Source organism: Theropithecus gelada, chromosome 12 (genome assembly GCF_003255815.1).
Source record: "Theropithecus gelada isolate Dixy chromosome 12, Tgel_1.0, whole genome shotgun sequence".
Taxonomy (NCBI): domain Eukaryota; kingdom Metazoa; phylum Chordata; class Mammalia; order Primates; family Cercopithecidae; genus Theropithecus; species Theropithecus gelada.
This window is the reverse complement of record NC_037680.1, coordinates 46,056,625-46,073,206: the sequence shown is the minus strand read 5'-3', so window position 1 is coordinate 46,073,206 and position 16,582 is coordinate 46,056,625. Positions and strand designations below refer to the sequence as shown.

Below are 16,582 nucleotides of genomic sequence, written 5' to 3'. Positions count from 1 at the left end.
CTGGTGAACACAGTGAAACCCCCTCTCTACTAAAACTACAAAAAACAAGCCGGGCGAGGTGGCAGGCGCCTGTAGTCCCGGCTACTCGGGAGGCTGAGGCAGGAGAATGGCGGGAACCCGGGAGGCGGAGCTTGCAGTGAGCTGAGATCTGGCCACTGCACTCCAGCCTGGGCGACAGAGCAAGACTCCGTCTCAAAAAAAAAAAAAAAAAAAAAAGAAAGAAAGGGTGTATGAGAGGTAAAATGTTTTAATTATCTGAAAAGTTTATTTTATTTTTTAATCATTTTTATTTATTTTATTATTTTTTAAGGACCAGTATGATAGTATGAAAAGCTTATCTTTTAAAGTCATGCATGATTTATAGTTTGATTGGTTATAGAATTCTCGGTTCAGAATTCAGAATTTTGTATTCACTGTTCTATATTCCTTTGGCATCCAGTATTGCTATTGAAAAGTATGATGCCATTGATGATCTTCATCTGACATATGCAATTATTTTTACTTTTCTTTCTTTCTTTTTTCTTTTCTTTCTTTCTTTTTTTTTTTTTTTTTTGAGACAGTTTCACCCTGCCTCCCTGGCTGGAGTGCAGTGGCATGATCTTGGCTCACTGCTGCAACCTCCGCCTCCTGGGCTTAAGCACTTCTTGTGCCTCAGCCTCCCGAGTAGCTGGGATTACAGACATGTGCCACATACCTGGCTAATTTTTGTACTTTTAGTAGAGACAGGGTTTCGCCATGTTGGCTAGGCTGGTCTCGAACTCTTGGCCTCAAGTGATCTGTCTGCCTTGGCTTCCTGAAGTGCTGTGATTACAAGGGTGAGCCACTATGCCTGGCCATTTTGCTTTTTTTCTTTTTCTTCTTTCTGTCTTTCTGAATGGTTTTAGGGTCCTGTCTTTATCTCTTGTGCTCCAAAATTTTACAGTGATGTGCCTTGAATTATGTGCCTTCATTCATTTTTCTGGGCACTCAGTTGATGCTTTTATTCTGTAAACTCATATTTCTTTCATCCTGAGAACTTTTATTGTTTTATTTCTTAGATAATTTTGTCCCCTTCCATTTTATCTTTCTGTTCTAGAATCCCTCTGATAGACATTGGATTTTTTGAAATAATGCTGTAATTTCTAAGAATCTTTTCTCATTAGTTAAGATAAGGCTTAAATGCATATGATAGAAAACCGCAAATAATATACAGGTTTAAAGTGCAGGGGTGTGTGGTAACGGCAGCTATAGAGTTAACAGGGACTAAGACACCACCTTCTCTTTTTTTTACTCTGTTACTCTTTTTTTTTTTTTTTTTTTTTGAGATGGAGTCTTATTCTGTCACCCAGGCTGAAGTACAGTGGCATGATCTCAGCTCACTGCAACCTCTGCCTCCCAGGTTCAAGCAATTCTTCCTGCTTCAGCCTCCCAAGTAGCTGGGATTACAGGCACCCACCACCATACCCCACTAATTTCTGTATTTTTAGTAGAGATGGGTTTTCAGCATGTTGGCCAGGCTGGTCTTGAACTCCTGACCTCAAGTGATCCGCCTGCCTTGGCCTCCCAAAGTGCTGGGATTATAGGTGTGAGCCACCACACCCAGTCTACTCTGTTATTCTTTGTACATAGATGGCATCTGTCCTCAAGTTTGCCTAATGGCCCTGAATAGCTGCTGGAGTTTCAGCCCTCATGTCCACATTCTAGATAGCAAGAAGGAAGAAAGGATGAAGGTAAAAAGGGAGTACTCTATTTCCTATCTCCTTCTCCTCCTTCTCCTCATCCTCCTCCTTCTCTACCTCCTCCTCTTTCTTCTTCTTTCTTCTTCTTTCTTCCTCCTTTTCTTTTCTTCTTCCTCTCTTCTCCTTCTCTTCCTCCTTCTCCTCCTCCTCCTCCTTCTTCTTCCTCTTCCTTTTCCTCTTTTTGAGACAGGGTCTCACTCTGTCTCCCAGGCTGGAGTGCAGTGGCACGATGTTGGCTCACTGCAGCCTTGACCTCCTGGGCTTAAGTGATCCTCCCACTTCATCCTGCCTGGTAGCTGGGACTACAGGCATGTGCTGCCATACCTGTCTAATTTTTTTGGTCTTTTTTGTACAGATGGGTTCTGGTACATTGCCCAGGCTGTTCTCCTTTTAAGGAATTTTCCAAGAAGTCCCACTTAACAGTTTTCCCTGAATCTCATTGATCATAATTTTGTTACACCTGGCTGATAAGAAAGCTGGATGTATAGTCTTTTAGCTGAGCATATTTCTACCCTGAATAAAATCTGGGTCCTGCTGCTAATGAAGCACAGAAGAAATAATCTTTGGTAGGCAACTAATTGTTTCTGCCATTTTCTTTTTGTTCTACTGAGTTTCAACTTTGTATTCTAAGTCTTCTGTTGATTTTTTTAATTTTAGCTATGAAAATTTCAATTCCTAAGACTTTTACTTGAAATGTTGTTGTTTTCATTAAAATCTAATTCTTGGATAATGGGTGGAATACTTTTTATGTCTCCAAGTAGGCTTGGAGTAGCAGAGACCTAGTTTTTAATGCTAACTCTGCCATTTACTGGCTATATAACCTTGAGCTTAAGCTTTCAATATTGAAAAATGAGAATTAACTTTGTGTTAATCAACTCTATATTTTTTCATATTATAAAAAGTCTTTGTGAATATTAGAATAAACTTGGAGAAAACAGTAAAATAAAACTTGTAAGGAATTATCCAAAACAATCACTTTTAACAGTTTGCTGTTTGCTTTAGTTTTTCATGTTGATCATATTGACCAATATATCTCCTAACCAGATTATAGGCTTGTAAAATTAACCCATAAAATAGGAGATTAGTTAAGAGTGCTGGGCACATAGTAGACCCTGAGGTATAAATATATTGGAGGATTAAGAACTTTTACTTTGAATTGGTTTCTACTTATATAATAACAGAATATGCCAGGCACGGTGGCTCGTGCCTGTAGCCCCAGCTACTCTCGAGGCTGAGGTGGGAGTTTCCCTTGAGCCCCAGAGTTCAAGGCTTTCATGAGCTATGATCGTGCCACTGCACCTTGGGCAACAGACACCCTGTCTAAATAACAGAATATACTAATATATCTATATATTCAGGCTATTGTGCTCAACGGCATCTGTTTTTATGATGGCTAACTCAGGCAGAGCTCATAGAACGTATGCTAATATGAACAGATTTTTACTTTTTGTTGTAAATACTAGTGACCTACTTTAAAAATTTGTTAGAATACATATCTGTATTTTCATATATGTATGCAAAAGCAAAGTCTGGACAAGGAACTAGCAATAGTGATTTGAGTCTGGAGGGAGGATTAGGAAGAGACATAGTGGATGGAGCGGAAGGACGCTCGCTACACTGTGTATGTAAAAAGCATTTTTGGTTTTTGAACCATATGACTATTCAAACATTAAATGAACTTTATATATATTTGGTGTATTTTTTCTTATTATACAATTATTTTTAATTGCATACTTTAAAGACATGAAATATTTGAAGAGACATACAGAAAATCATTAATAAGATATAAAAGTTACCTATTATCTCATACCCCAGAGGTAACTACTGTTAACATTTGACACATTTCTTCCAGTCATTTATACATTATAAAGTTGTACTTACATGTATTTGTGAAATTGGAATATACTATGTAATGTTACATATTCTGCTTTCCCCCACCTACATATTGATTATATTATTTGAATCACATCTCATGCAACTGAGAGTATGATTTAACTATATTCTCCATGATTTTTCTCTATGATTGAATATTTAGAGGTTGTTTCCATTTTTTGGCTATCATAAGTAACTTTGAGATAAAGTGCATGGCACTTAAACCTTTATGCACTTCTCTGGTCATCTCTTTGGGATAAAATTTCCAGGAGAGAAATAACTGGGTCAGAAGCTGTGACCATTTGACAGGTTCTTGTTAGCTGTTGATATGTTGAAAGATATTTTTCTTTGTGATAAGTTAATACATACAGTTTTTCCCCCAAGGAACATATGCAGGATAAACATATTATCAAAGCTGTAGAACAGCAGCAGCAAGAGGAAGAAGATGAAAAGATTAGAAAATTTATCAAAGCAAAAAAGTGTCTTATACAAATGGGGAAAGAAAAAGAAGCTGAAACACACAGGTAGGCTTTAATAATGTGTATAATAAAGTACTATCTGAAATTATTATGATTTTATGACTATTATGACAGTAGTCTTTAGGAACAGAGGTCTTATTTTATATATGACTAGAGCATTCAGTGATCTGATTTCAGTTTGGGATGTGGGTATGAGTACATCATCTTGTAGATGGTCAGAAATGCTGATCTGCTGTTCCAGAGGAGTATGAGCTGAAGATGGCTTTGTGAGCCATTGGTATATAAGTGGCAGTTGGAGTTGTGGATACAGATGAGCTCACCTAGGGTGGGTAGGTAAGAAATGAAGGTGGCAGAGTCCCTAGGGAACTCCATTTAAAAGTCAAATGGAAAAAGAAGATAGTGTGAAGACCAACGAATAGTTTCCAGAGATTGGAGAAAAACCAGGGAAACATCAGGGAGAAGAGTCTCAGTAAGAAGGGAGCGGTCATCAGTGTTAGGTCAGTAATGGGATTAAGTATAATTTTTAAAATGAAGTATTCATCCAATTTAGAGGACATTGCTTATGTTAGTGATCAGTTTGGTATGGGATGTAGAGATAAGAGTAGGAGGCCAGATTGCAGTATAGGGGGTTTCTGTCTAAATCATGCTTTCCCCTTGTGCAGAATCCTCTGATGGCTTCACAACTCACTTAGTCTTTACAATGGCCCATAAGGCTCTCCACCTACCCAAATTTCCATCTTCCCAGCTCATCCCTCCCAGCCTTATCCCTTAGACCTCTTCTCTTACTATTCTCTTCTCTCCTTCTTCTCACCTGTACTGGACTTGCCTCTGCCTGCTCTAGGGAATGCTCACCTCCAGAGAGCACGTAACTTGCTTTCTTAACTCTGTCAGATCTGTACTTAAATATTACCTTGTCACTGAGGCTTTCTCTGACTACCTTATTTAAAATTATACCACCTCCCCAATTGCTTGTCAGTTTACTTGCTTTTCCCACCCTCGTTGCTTGATATATAGCACTATATACATTTTTTAAATTATTTATTTTGTTTACTGTCCCTCTCCTCCAGCAATCATGAAAGCCCCATGAGGACACAGATTTTTATTTTTATTAAACCTTTTTTTTTAGAGATGAGGTCTTGCTGTGTTGCCCAGGGTGGAGGACAATGACTATTCACAGGTGTGATCACAGTGCCCTGTAGCCTCAACCTCATAGCCTCAAGGGATCCTTCTATCTTAGCCTCTTGAGTAGCTGGGATTAAAGGTGCGCGCCACCATGCCCAACTTTTTTGTTCACTGTTAGGTCTGTCCCCAGCACCTGGAATGGTGTCAGGAGCATAGTAAGCAATCAATAAAACTGTTTAAAATACTGTTTTTTGGAATTCTACCTGAAAGGTCACCTTTTCTCTGAAAGCTTTCTTTTTTTCTCCTTTGTCCATATCATTTTCTAGCTTTCTCATGGCATTTATTACCCTTTGTCTTGGATAGTTATAAAGACATTCGCATAAATGTTTTTTCTCCACTTTAAATTGTAATTTCCTTGGAGTATGCACTGTATCCTTTCTCATCATTTCTCACATGCTGCTTTGCCAATTCACTAAGTGAATTTGTCACAACAAAATTATTTTTTATACAATTTCATAAATTAAAATGCCCCAATTTATTTAACAAAATTTATTTATTCTTATAATGTACCAGGCACATGCTTTGCTCTTCACTAGAGAGAGGACCCATTCAATTTCTGACCTGAGGAATCTCATAGTGAATTTGAGAGGCCAAAGTAGGAGGATTGCTTGAGTCCAGGAGTTTGAGACCAGCCTGGCCAGCATAGCAAAATCCTGTCTCTTAAAAAAAAAAAAAAAAAAAGGAACCTTAAAGTGTAAAGGGAGAAATTTAAACAGATCAAGTCAAAAAAGTGCTGTGAATAAATTCCAGACAGAATATTGTGAGGGGATGGATATTTAGGATTTTGATAACTTTAATTATTAGATTATTTCTTTGATTTTATTTAAATAAAGGCCTTTTATAGCCTCAGCCTCCAATGATAGAGTAAGCAGGGTAGTCTGATAAAATATTGAAATATTTTCTGTGGCCAGGTGCAGTGGCTCACGCCTGTAATCCCAGCACTTTGGTAGGCTGAGGCAGGTGGATCACTTGAGGTCAAGAGTTCAAGACTAGCCTGGGCACATGGTGAAACCCCCTCTCTACTAAAAATACAAAAACTAGCTGGGTTGAGGCAGGAGAATCGCTTGACCCCAGGAGGCGGAGGTTGCAGTGAGCTGAGATTGTGCTACTGCACTCCAGCCTGGGTGACAGTGAGACTCTATCTCAAAAAAAATTTTTTTTCTTTAATTTTTTTTTTTAATAGAGTCTCACTCTGTCACTCAGGCTGGAATACAGTGGTACACAGTTCACTGCCACCTTGAACCCCTGGGCTCAAGCAATCCTCCTGCCTCAGCCTCCTGAGTAGCTGGGACTACAGGTCCGTGCCACTGCCTTGGCTAAGACTTTTTTTTCTTTTTTGAGACAGAGTCTCGCTCTGTCGCCCAGGCTGGAGTGCAGTGGTGTGATCTCAGCTCACTGCAACCTACACCTCCTGGGTTCAAGCGATTCTCCTGCCTCAGCCCCCTGAGTAGCTGGGATTACAGGCGTGTGCCACCACGCCCGGCTAATTTTTGTGTTTTTAGGAGACAGGGTTTCACCATGTTGGTCAGGCTGGTCTCGAACTCCTGACCTCATGATCCACTCGCCTCGGCCTCCCAAAGTGCTGGGATTACAGGCATGAGCCACCGTGCCCAACTTAAAAAATTTGTCTGTAGAAATGGGGTCTTGCCATCTTGCCCAGGCTGGTCTCTTAACTCCTGGGCTCTAGCGATCCTCCCACCTCAGCCTCGCAAAGTGTTGGGATTATAGGCATGAGCTACCACACCTGGCCTAAAATATTTTTCAATGTAGGTAATTTTAAGATCTTATTTCTTACACACATACACACACACACACAGAGAGAGAGAGAGAGAGAGAGAGAGAGAGATGTATTATACATATTACTCTCTTTGGATTTTAGAATATATGTACTTTATAGTTAAAAAATAATTCCCACTTAAAATAATCAATGTATGTAAGGAGCAATGGGGCTCCTGTTAGTTTTGTAAGAGATGACAAGTTATCTCAGACTCCCTAATTAAGTTATGTTGGCTCCACTGGACATCTGTTCATGAAGATTTGACAAGTATGGTTATTTTGTTACAGGCTTATGGAGAAACGAAGAGAAAGAATACATAACTTCCTGAGTGAACTATTGAAAGAGAAACTTGACAATGAAGATATGATTATTGCTAGAGATATTGCAGAAGCTGAGGCTGAATGGGAAAAAAGAGAAAGAGAAAAAGATGAAAAAAACAAAGCAGAATTAAAAACAATTGCAGAATATAGAGCCATTGTGGTAAACAATTCAATTATGAAAATAAAAATAGAAAGACAAAGTTAGGACCTTTCTACTATGTTTCCCATCCCATCTGCCTCTCTAACCAAAAACTAGCCAAGATATTAAAAACAATATATTACTTATCTTCCTGTATTTTTGAAATTGGACAATGTTTACTTCCTAACAAAGATGACATGACAGTCAGTTACAAATGAGATATTTATAGATGCAAAGTAATAATCTCTCCTGTTTCAGAACCATCTGAAACACAAAGGTTATTTATGTGGTATACTTTTCATTTGTATGTTTTAAAGACAAACCATGTAAAAATTATACATTTGTTTAATATTTCAAAACTTATATCTTACATGACTGTCATAACATTTAATTTGGATAGCTGATAGTTTATACACATAGGAGCAATTTTTTTTTTTTGAGACGGAGTTTCACTCTTGTTGCCCAGGCTGGAGTGCAATGGCGCAATCTTGGCTCACCGTAACTTCCACCTTCTGGGTTCAAGCAATTTTCCTGCCTCAGTCTCCAGAGTAGTAGGGATTACAGGCATGCACCACCATGCCTGGCTAATTTTGTATTTTTAGTAGAGACAGGGTTTCTCCATGTTGGTCAGGCTGGTCTCAAACTCCCGACCTCCCGAGGTGATCTGCCCACCTTGGCCTCCCAAAGTGCTGGGATTACAGGCGTGAGCCACCACGCATGACTGGAGCAAGTAATTTTTTACTTACGTATTTCCCTTCCTTGAGAAGATCTTTTTTCTTTTTCTGTATTTTCTTTTTCAAGCCAATAAAGATTGTCCTGTATCACTTGGGTGTTTTCTGATATTCAGGAAATAGAGCAAAACCAAAGTAAACTGGCCTCATGGCCAGAAAAGTGCATGCACTTTTCTGCTCCTATATTGCTCCTGGCTGACTCTCCTCTGCTTCAACTCTCTGACTCTATGCCTTTTCAGACGGGAATGGTTGCTATAACTGGTTTTAATTTGTTTCCTTTGCCTTAAACGTCTAGATGAAAAATAAAGAGGAAGAAGAAAGACAAAGAAAAATAGAGGCTAAAGAACAATTGCTGGCTGTCATGAAAGCAGATCAAATTTTCTGGGAACATGAAAAGGAGAAAAAATACAAAGCTGATAAAGAACACCGAGAGGTTCAAGACGCCCATATTCAGCAAATGGTAATTATTCCTGAATGTTTATACTTATATTAGCAATAAGTATACAATACAGAATTCATGCTAGTTTTCTATCTCCCAAGCAGTTTATTTTGTCAGATAAGAAAAAAATGGTCATTATGGTTATGGCTCAATAAAATATATTAAAAATGTAGGGTTAGTTTCTGTTTTTATCTCCAGTGAAGTTCCCATGCGAGTTTTATCTTTTAGATGAATGTTTATCCTTCTTTAGTGTCTATTATACTTTAGTAAATATTAAAGAAAATACAAATGCATGTGGCAGGCCATAATGCTCATCTTCGTTTTACCTTTTTCCCATATCTCAAAGACTATGTTGATTGGGATCTCATAGGTTTCAGATATGAGGTGAATGGAGATATCAGATTTTAGAAGATATGTAGAGGACCTAGCATCCAATCATTTGCAACTAAAACCTGTTTTTGAAATGGCTGTACCATTTTCCATTCCTACCAGCAATGTATGCGAGCACAACTTACTCCACAGACTCATCAACACTTGATATTGTCATCCCCTAATTTTAACTATTCTAGTATAGTGATATCTTATGGCCTTATTTTACATTTCTCTAATGACCAAAGATAATGGACATCTTTTCACATCCTTGCTAGCCATCTGTATACCTTCTTTTGTGAAGTGTCTATTTAAGAGTGTTGCCAATTTTTAATTGGGTTTTCTTAGTGCTGAGTTTTTTTTTTTTTTTTTTTTTTTTTTTTCTTTTTTGAGACGGAGTCTGGCTGTGTCGCCCAGGCTGGAGTGCAGTGGCCGGATCTCAGCTCACTGCAAGCTCCGCCTCCCGGGTTCCCGCCATTCTCCTGCCTCAGCCTCCCGAGTAGCTGGGACTACAGGCGCCGCCACCTCGCCCGGCTAGTTTTTTTGTTAGAGACGGGGTTTCACCGTGTTCGCCAGGATGGTCTCGATCTCCTGACCTCGTGATCCGCCCGTCTCGGTCTCCCAAAGTGCTGGGATTACAGGCTTGAGCCACCGCGCCCGGCCACAGTGCTGAGTTTTTTAAAATTGATTTTTATTGTGGTAAAACATAACATAAAAAAGTACCATTTTAAGCATGGTTAAGGGTACGGTTCAGAGGCATTGAGTACATTCACATTGACCACTCTACATCTCCAGAGTTTTTCATCATCCTGTACTAAAACTATACACGTTAAACAGTAACTCCCCATCCCCTCTTTTCTCCAGTCTGGGTAACCTCTGTTCTACTTTCTATCTCAATGAATTTGATTATTCTAGGTATCTCATAAATGGAATCAGACAATATTTGTCCTTTTCTGTTTGGTTTTCACTTTTTTTTTTTTTTTTGAGACAGAGTTTTGCTCCACTGCCCAGGCTGGAGTGTAGTGGCGTGATCTCGGCTCACTGCAACCTCTGCCTCCAGCGTTCAAGCAATTCTCCTGTCTCAGTCTCTCAAGTATCTGGGATTACAGGTGCCCACCACTACGTCAGGCTAATTTTTGTATTTTTAGTAGAGACGGGGTTCCACCATGTTGGCCAGGCTGGTCTCAAACTCCTGACCTCAAGTGCCCGCCTTGGCCTCCCAAAGTGCTAGGACTCCAAGTGTGATCCACTGCACCTGGCCTCCATTTTTGAATTGGATTTTTTGCTGTTGGGTTTTAGAGGTTTTGAAAATATTCTGTATATTAATCTCTTATCAGATAATATGATCTGCAAATGTCTTCTCCCATCCCATGAGTTACCTTTTCACTCTGTTGATAATATCTTTGAGATATAAAAGTTTTTAATTTTTGGCCGGGTGCCAAAATAGTTTGTTTCAATCATGATCAAATAAGATCAGTATTTGGAATCCTTCTGATTTACTTGTTGAAGTCTTTAAGAAGTTTTCTTGATCAAATACTTGGTTCCTGTTAGGTACAATTTTTATAAATACTTGATTTTTTTTTTTTTTTTGCCTTATTTTCCAGTTTTCAGGATAGTTAATTAGCTATTATCTTCCAAATATACTTGGAAAGTAGTTTTACCTTCATCTATTAGCATTTTTAGGATTTTAAACTTAATTTTTTGGAACTTTTTCTTTATAAACTTATATTTATGCTTAATGCATATCAAATGTGAGGTACCAATCATACGTTCCATCATAGTAATTCTTTCCTTCCATTGTCACTTCCTTTCTGTGCTTCAAATGGTTCTTTCTGTTCCCTCAATATTTTTCTACATTTACTAAATTAACTTATCCAAATTGCTGCTTATTAAGTTCCCAAATATTAGCATTTTACCTTTGATGAGAGATAGATTTTGGCCTTTTTTTGACCTTTTCTCCAATCTTATTGTCATTTTCTACTTTTTAAAACTCTGGTATTTTATCCCCAATTTCACAAATAGTATGTAAACTGAATTTTGAATTGCAGCACCCAATAATGAAAAATTTGATATTTCACATTAAATATGGTTGCTCTGTTCCATCAAAAATTTAAATTTATGGTAGATATCAGGTTTGGGCTACTGTTTTATGCCAACATTTTGGATTTTGATAAATATTTTTATGAATATTAAATATATTCCTAAGTAGACAAAGTAACTTATTTTAAAAAATAAACTCAACATTTCTTAAAGTGCCACAGAGAATACAAATGAAAAGTTGCCAACCAGAGCATCACAGAAAAGCCATAAAAAGAATCCCATCCAATGTAAATTAATATAAACAATTAAAAGACAAAATTTGTATAAAATATTGGTAAACTGGCTTTTGGCAAATTGCCTACTTATTCCACTCAGTGCCTTCTCAACCTCCCTTGATAAATGTCACTCATTGTTCCAGTTTAAAATTTTTGGGAAATAATGTAAATGGTTTTAGTCCAGATATTCACTGCTGATTTAATCTTATGTGGCTGGGAACATGGTATATTGGGCTGACCCAGCACAGTAGAGTTGAGTGAATTCCTCCAAAATAGCGGATGGTTAGAGACAATGGTGGCTGTGCATTCTAAACCACTAAAGTTCACATCTTGTAAGTGGTTGAAACAGGATTCTAAACTCTGTTACCTGAGTTTTATCTAAATTTCATGTTTCGCTATGTCACTGTGTTATTTGCAAATGTATCACATTAGGCTATTAATAAAGGTTTCATTGAGCCACTACTTTGAGCATGATAGGAAAGTTTCTGAAATACATGATAGTATATAGTTGTTAAATCAGAACTTGTAAAATATCAATGAGTTTAGAAAATTATACCTACATTTTCAAATGCTACCTATGCATGATAGGAAAGTTTCTGAAATAAATGATAGTACATAGTTGTTAAATCAGAACTTGTAAAATATCAATGAGTTTAGAAAATTATACCTACATTTTCAAATGCTACCTATATTTAGAAAGTTCATGTTCTTAACCAATATTAAGTTATATTTCCTTTCTTTTCCAAATAGGCCAAAAATAAGTTTAATGCAAAGCAAGCAAAACAAGCAGAATTAGATTATTGCAGACTTACTGAAGCTCTTGTGGCTGAAAAGGAGAAAGAATTTCAGGACTATGCCAGAGAGGTAATTGAACTTGAATCGGAAACAACAAATAAATTTATTTACCCTCTTGTAAAAGCTGTACAGGAAGGACCTGGAGGTGGCCGTGGACCAGTGCTTGTGGATAGAGGTGGATTAAGACCCAGCTATCAGGCAAATGATATTACTGGAGTCCAGCTCCCTTTTTATAACTCTCAGGGACCAAAATATAATTTTCAGAAGTCAAAGAGAAGGTTAGGTTTTACATGGTAGAAAAAAATTATTTTTAACATTGAGAAGACTAAGTTGTAGCATATGTGAGCTTCAAATGTAAATGGATTTCTGTTAATAAAGCTGTTCTTCATCTAAGTACAATTATGTCTGATTTAATTGATCGTTCTCAGTATTTCTTTTGGGTATATATAAAACCCCAATTTTGAGATTCCTAACTGTGGTAAATTACACAAGTAAAATTTACTTTTTAAATGTACATTCAGTGGTATTAAGTACATTCAAAATATTGTATAGCCATGACCATTGTGTAGTTCCAGAATTTTTCAGTGCTCTGACTGGAAACCCCAGACCCATTCATTAAGCAGTGACTCCCCATTCCCCTTCCCCACAGCCCCTGGTAACTGTTTATATGCTTTGCCTATACTGGGTATTTTGAATAAACAGAATCATACCGTGGCCTTTTGTGTCTGGCTTGTTTCACTTAGCATATTTTCAAGGTTCATCCATGTTGTGCCATTTATCAGTACCTCATTTCAGTTTATGGCTGAATAATATTTCTCCTTGATATATTTCTTTTCTCCTCAGCAGAAATTCATATGCTTATTTGTTTTGTCCTTCTGTGGTTAGTATCAGATAACATTAGCAGCATTACTACACTAACAATAGGATTATTGAATGAAGTTTAAGACTTCTTTGTGGTTTATTTTATGGAGTATATCTTATTAGACATGTACACATTATAATATTTTGAGGTCACTTAAAATAATTCTACATGTAGTTGTGCCAACTTGAGACAAGACGACAAAACTTGTCTTGCTTCCAAAGAGACAGAGCAGATTAGCAGTTACCAGGGGCTGTGGGGGAGGCGAATGGGGAGTGACTGCTTCATGAGTAGGGAGCTTCCAGGTGGAGCGCCAGAAACTTTTGGAACTAGATAATGGTCATGGCTACACAATACTGTGAATGTACTCAGTACTACTGAATTTTGTGTGATTTTTGTGAACTGCATTCCCTCATTTTTTTTTTTCCATTTCTTATTGAGGTAAAAAACACAGAACACATAGTTTAATGTCTTAATCATTTCTAAGTATATAATTCAGTAGTGTTAAGTATATTCATATTGCTGAACAATCTGCCGAATTTTTCCATCTTGCACAATTGAAACTATGTATAAACAACTAGTCTCCATTTCCCCCTCCCCTCAGCTACTGGGAAACATCATTCTACTTTGTTTCTGTGAATTTTGACCACTACAGTATAAGTCCTTTTGTGACTATTTCATTTAGTGAACGGTCCTCAAGGTTCATCCATGTTATAGTTTGTCAGTTTTCTTCCTTTTTAAAGCTGAATACTCCATTGTATGTATATCACATTTTGTTTATTCATTCCTTCATGAATGGACACTTGGGTTGCTTCCACCTCTTGGCTATTGTGAATAATGCTCCTTTAATCGTGGATGTACAAATAACTTTAAGATCCTTTCCATTCTTTTGGACATATACCCAGAAGTAGAATTGTTGAATCATATAATTCTAAATTTTTAGAAACTCATACTTTCCTCCATAGCAGCTGAACCATTTTGCATTTCCAACAGTGCACGAAGTGCACATCCTCACTACCGTGTTTTTTTGACGGTAGACATCCTGAGTGACTTTGAGGTATTATTTCATTGTGATGGTGATTTTGATTTGCATTCCCTAAGGATTAGTAACATCGAATGTTTTTTCATATGCTTGCTGGCCATTTGTCTATCATCATCTTTGGAGAAATGTCTATTCAAGTCCTTTCCCCATTTTTTTCATGTTATTTGTTTTGTTGTTTAGTTGTAGTTATTGTGTATTCTAGATTGATCCCTTATCAGATAAATGATTTGCAAATACTTTTCCTTCCTTAGGTTGCCATTTCACTGTTGTGTCCTTTGCTTATTTCTCTTTAAAAGCAAATACACATGTATTTTACTCTTAACACAAAATAACTTTGTTCTTTTCACTTAATATATCCTGCAGACACAACACAGCAGATATAAATATCTTCATTTCTTTTCCAACTGGCATAGTATTCTCTTGCAAGGGTGTACCTGTTTATTCAACCAGTAGTATACCAATAGATGTTTGTGTGGTTTCCAGTCTTCTGCTATTACAAATTCTGTAATTAACAGCTGCCTTTTTCCCCCCCCCCCCATATTTTTGTCGGTTAACCTTTGAGATAGATTCCTACAAATGGGAATGCTGGGTAAAGGTGTAAATTGTTCAGTGTATCATTCTCTAAGAGACCAAGTCTTGAGCAAACATTACTTATGTCATGAGCCTCTTGGAATCTGATAAAACTTGGTGGCTTTTTCAGCAGTAAGGTACACACACACATATACTCTACAATTCTGCATATAGTTTTAAGGACTTCCACAATGACCTCTAATACACTGCACAGCACAGTGACTAACATACATCCAACATTGTGGCTCAGTATATCTGGGTTATACTTTTTTAAAATGGCAGATTCTGTGGGCAACCATCATTCTGAGTTACTGTTTGTGGGTTTATGGACCTCAGGTTTTACGAACTGTTTTAAAGGAGTAACATAGCTGGTTATTTTAACACTGTTATCTACTGATTCCCAAATTGTGTGCCAAGGCATACTGAGGAACCACCGTGAACTCACAAAGGCACAGCTGGTGGGACAGTTTAAACTTTTGAAACAAACTACCTGACATCTGTAAGACTAGCTAGAGGTAGTTCAACATACTAAAACTCTGCCTTTTGATGACATCCTGTCTGTAAAGCTGGATTTTCAGCAGTTGATGGGATAAAACATATATTGCACAAAATCAGTGTATTATAGGAGAGGATGGTGTATGTGATCTGATCTGAGGTTTGAGAAGTTGTGCTGTGACCAACAGTTGCAGACATCCCATTAGTAACTCATTGTGGTTAAGAATGGAACTGTAAACATATTTTTTAAAATTTCAAATGGCTAAGTTGTTAGATATACTTTAGCTATGTGAACTTTCTATTTATTTTTTATTAGAGATTGGGTCTCACCTGTGGCCCAGGCTGGAGTGCAGTGGCATGATCACAACTCACTGCAGCCTCAAGCTCTTGGACTCAAGCAATCCTCTTGCCTCAGCCTCCCAAAGTTTTGGGATTATAGGTGTGCTCCTGGCCTTTTAAACTATTTAATAAACAGATGTTAGGTATTTCTTCTGGCCCAGGGATAACACCATATTAAAATTACTGAGACACACAGGTAAAGTGAACCAAGAGAAGTCTGGGAACTTCTGCTATATATCCTTTCCTTTAAATTACATAAATACAATATATAGTGGTAATTAGTAATTTTAGACAGCTATCTTCTCCTATATTATAAAACAGGAAATAAGTTTCTACGAAATGGTTAATTACATAAATTTGTTATACAACCAACTTAGCTTGAGTGCAGGATAACATAAAACACCAGACATTACTAGTTTTTCTGCCTTACATATACAATTTATTTTACTTTAAATTGGGCTGGGCTTTCTACTAAAGGACATTGAGAAGAAAGGTAAGGCTACACAATGTTTTTAAATAATCACAAAATAATTCAATGAAAAGAACTGAATGGCACAGCAGTGGAAACTCAACTGCTCTAATCTGCTAATTTGATAAGAGAAACTCGTAGATAAAATCTGTGGCAAAGACATAACTTGGAACAAGGCATTCTGAGTCCTGAGAGGACTTTGATGGGAGCAGGGAAATACAAAAATTATGAAAACAAAAAGTTATCAGGTAAGGAAATATGTTTAGGAAAGAAATCTAGAAAGTAAACAGAAAAAGCAGGCCGGGCGTGGTGGCTCACGCCTGTAATCCCAGCACTTTGGGAGGCCGAGGTGGGCAGATCACGAGGTCAGGAGATCAAGCCCATCCTGGCTAACACGGTGAAACCCTGTCTCCACTAAAATTACAAAAAAAAAAAATTAGCCAGGCGTGGTGGTGGGCGCCTGTAGTCCCAGCTACTCAGGAGGCTGAGGCAGGAGAATGGTGTGATCCAGGGAGGCGGAGCTTGCAGTGAATGAGCTGAGATCACGCCACTGCACTCCAGCCTGGGTGACAGAGCGAGACTCCGTCCCAAAAAAAAAAAAAAAAAAAAAAAAAAAAAAAAAAAAAAGGAAACAGAAAAAGCAAATTGATGCCTGAAGTATTTTAATACACA

The 16,582-nt window shown here is 37.6% G+C and overlaps 1 protein-coding gene across 1 annotated transcript in view; it reads left to right on the top strand.

The window, feature by feature from the left end:
• The window catches only part of CCDC173 (coiled-coil domain containing 173), a 56,957-nt gene extending 44,107 nt beyond the window's left edge, over nt 1–12,850 (top strand). The window contains exons 6-9 of the mRNA XM_025405414.1: nt 3,975–4,114; nt 7,316–7,508; nt 8,514–8,678; nt 12,092–12,850. Of these exons, the coding sequence (XP_025261199.1) occupies nt 3,975–4,114; nt 7,316–7,508; nt 8,514–8,678; nt 12,092–12,433 (840 nt within the window). The 3' untranslated portion in view covers nt 12,434–12,850. The remainder of the gene's footprint in view (nt 1–3,974; nt 4,115–7,315; nt 7,509–8,513; nt 8,679–12,091) is intronic.
• The last annotated feature ends 3,732 nt before the right edge of the window (nt 12,851–16,582 follow it).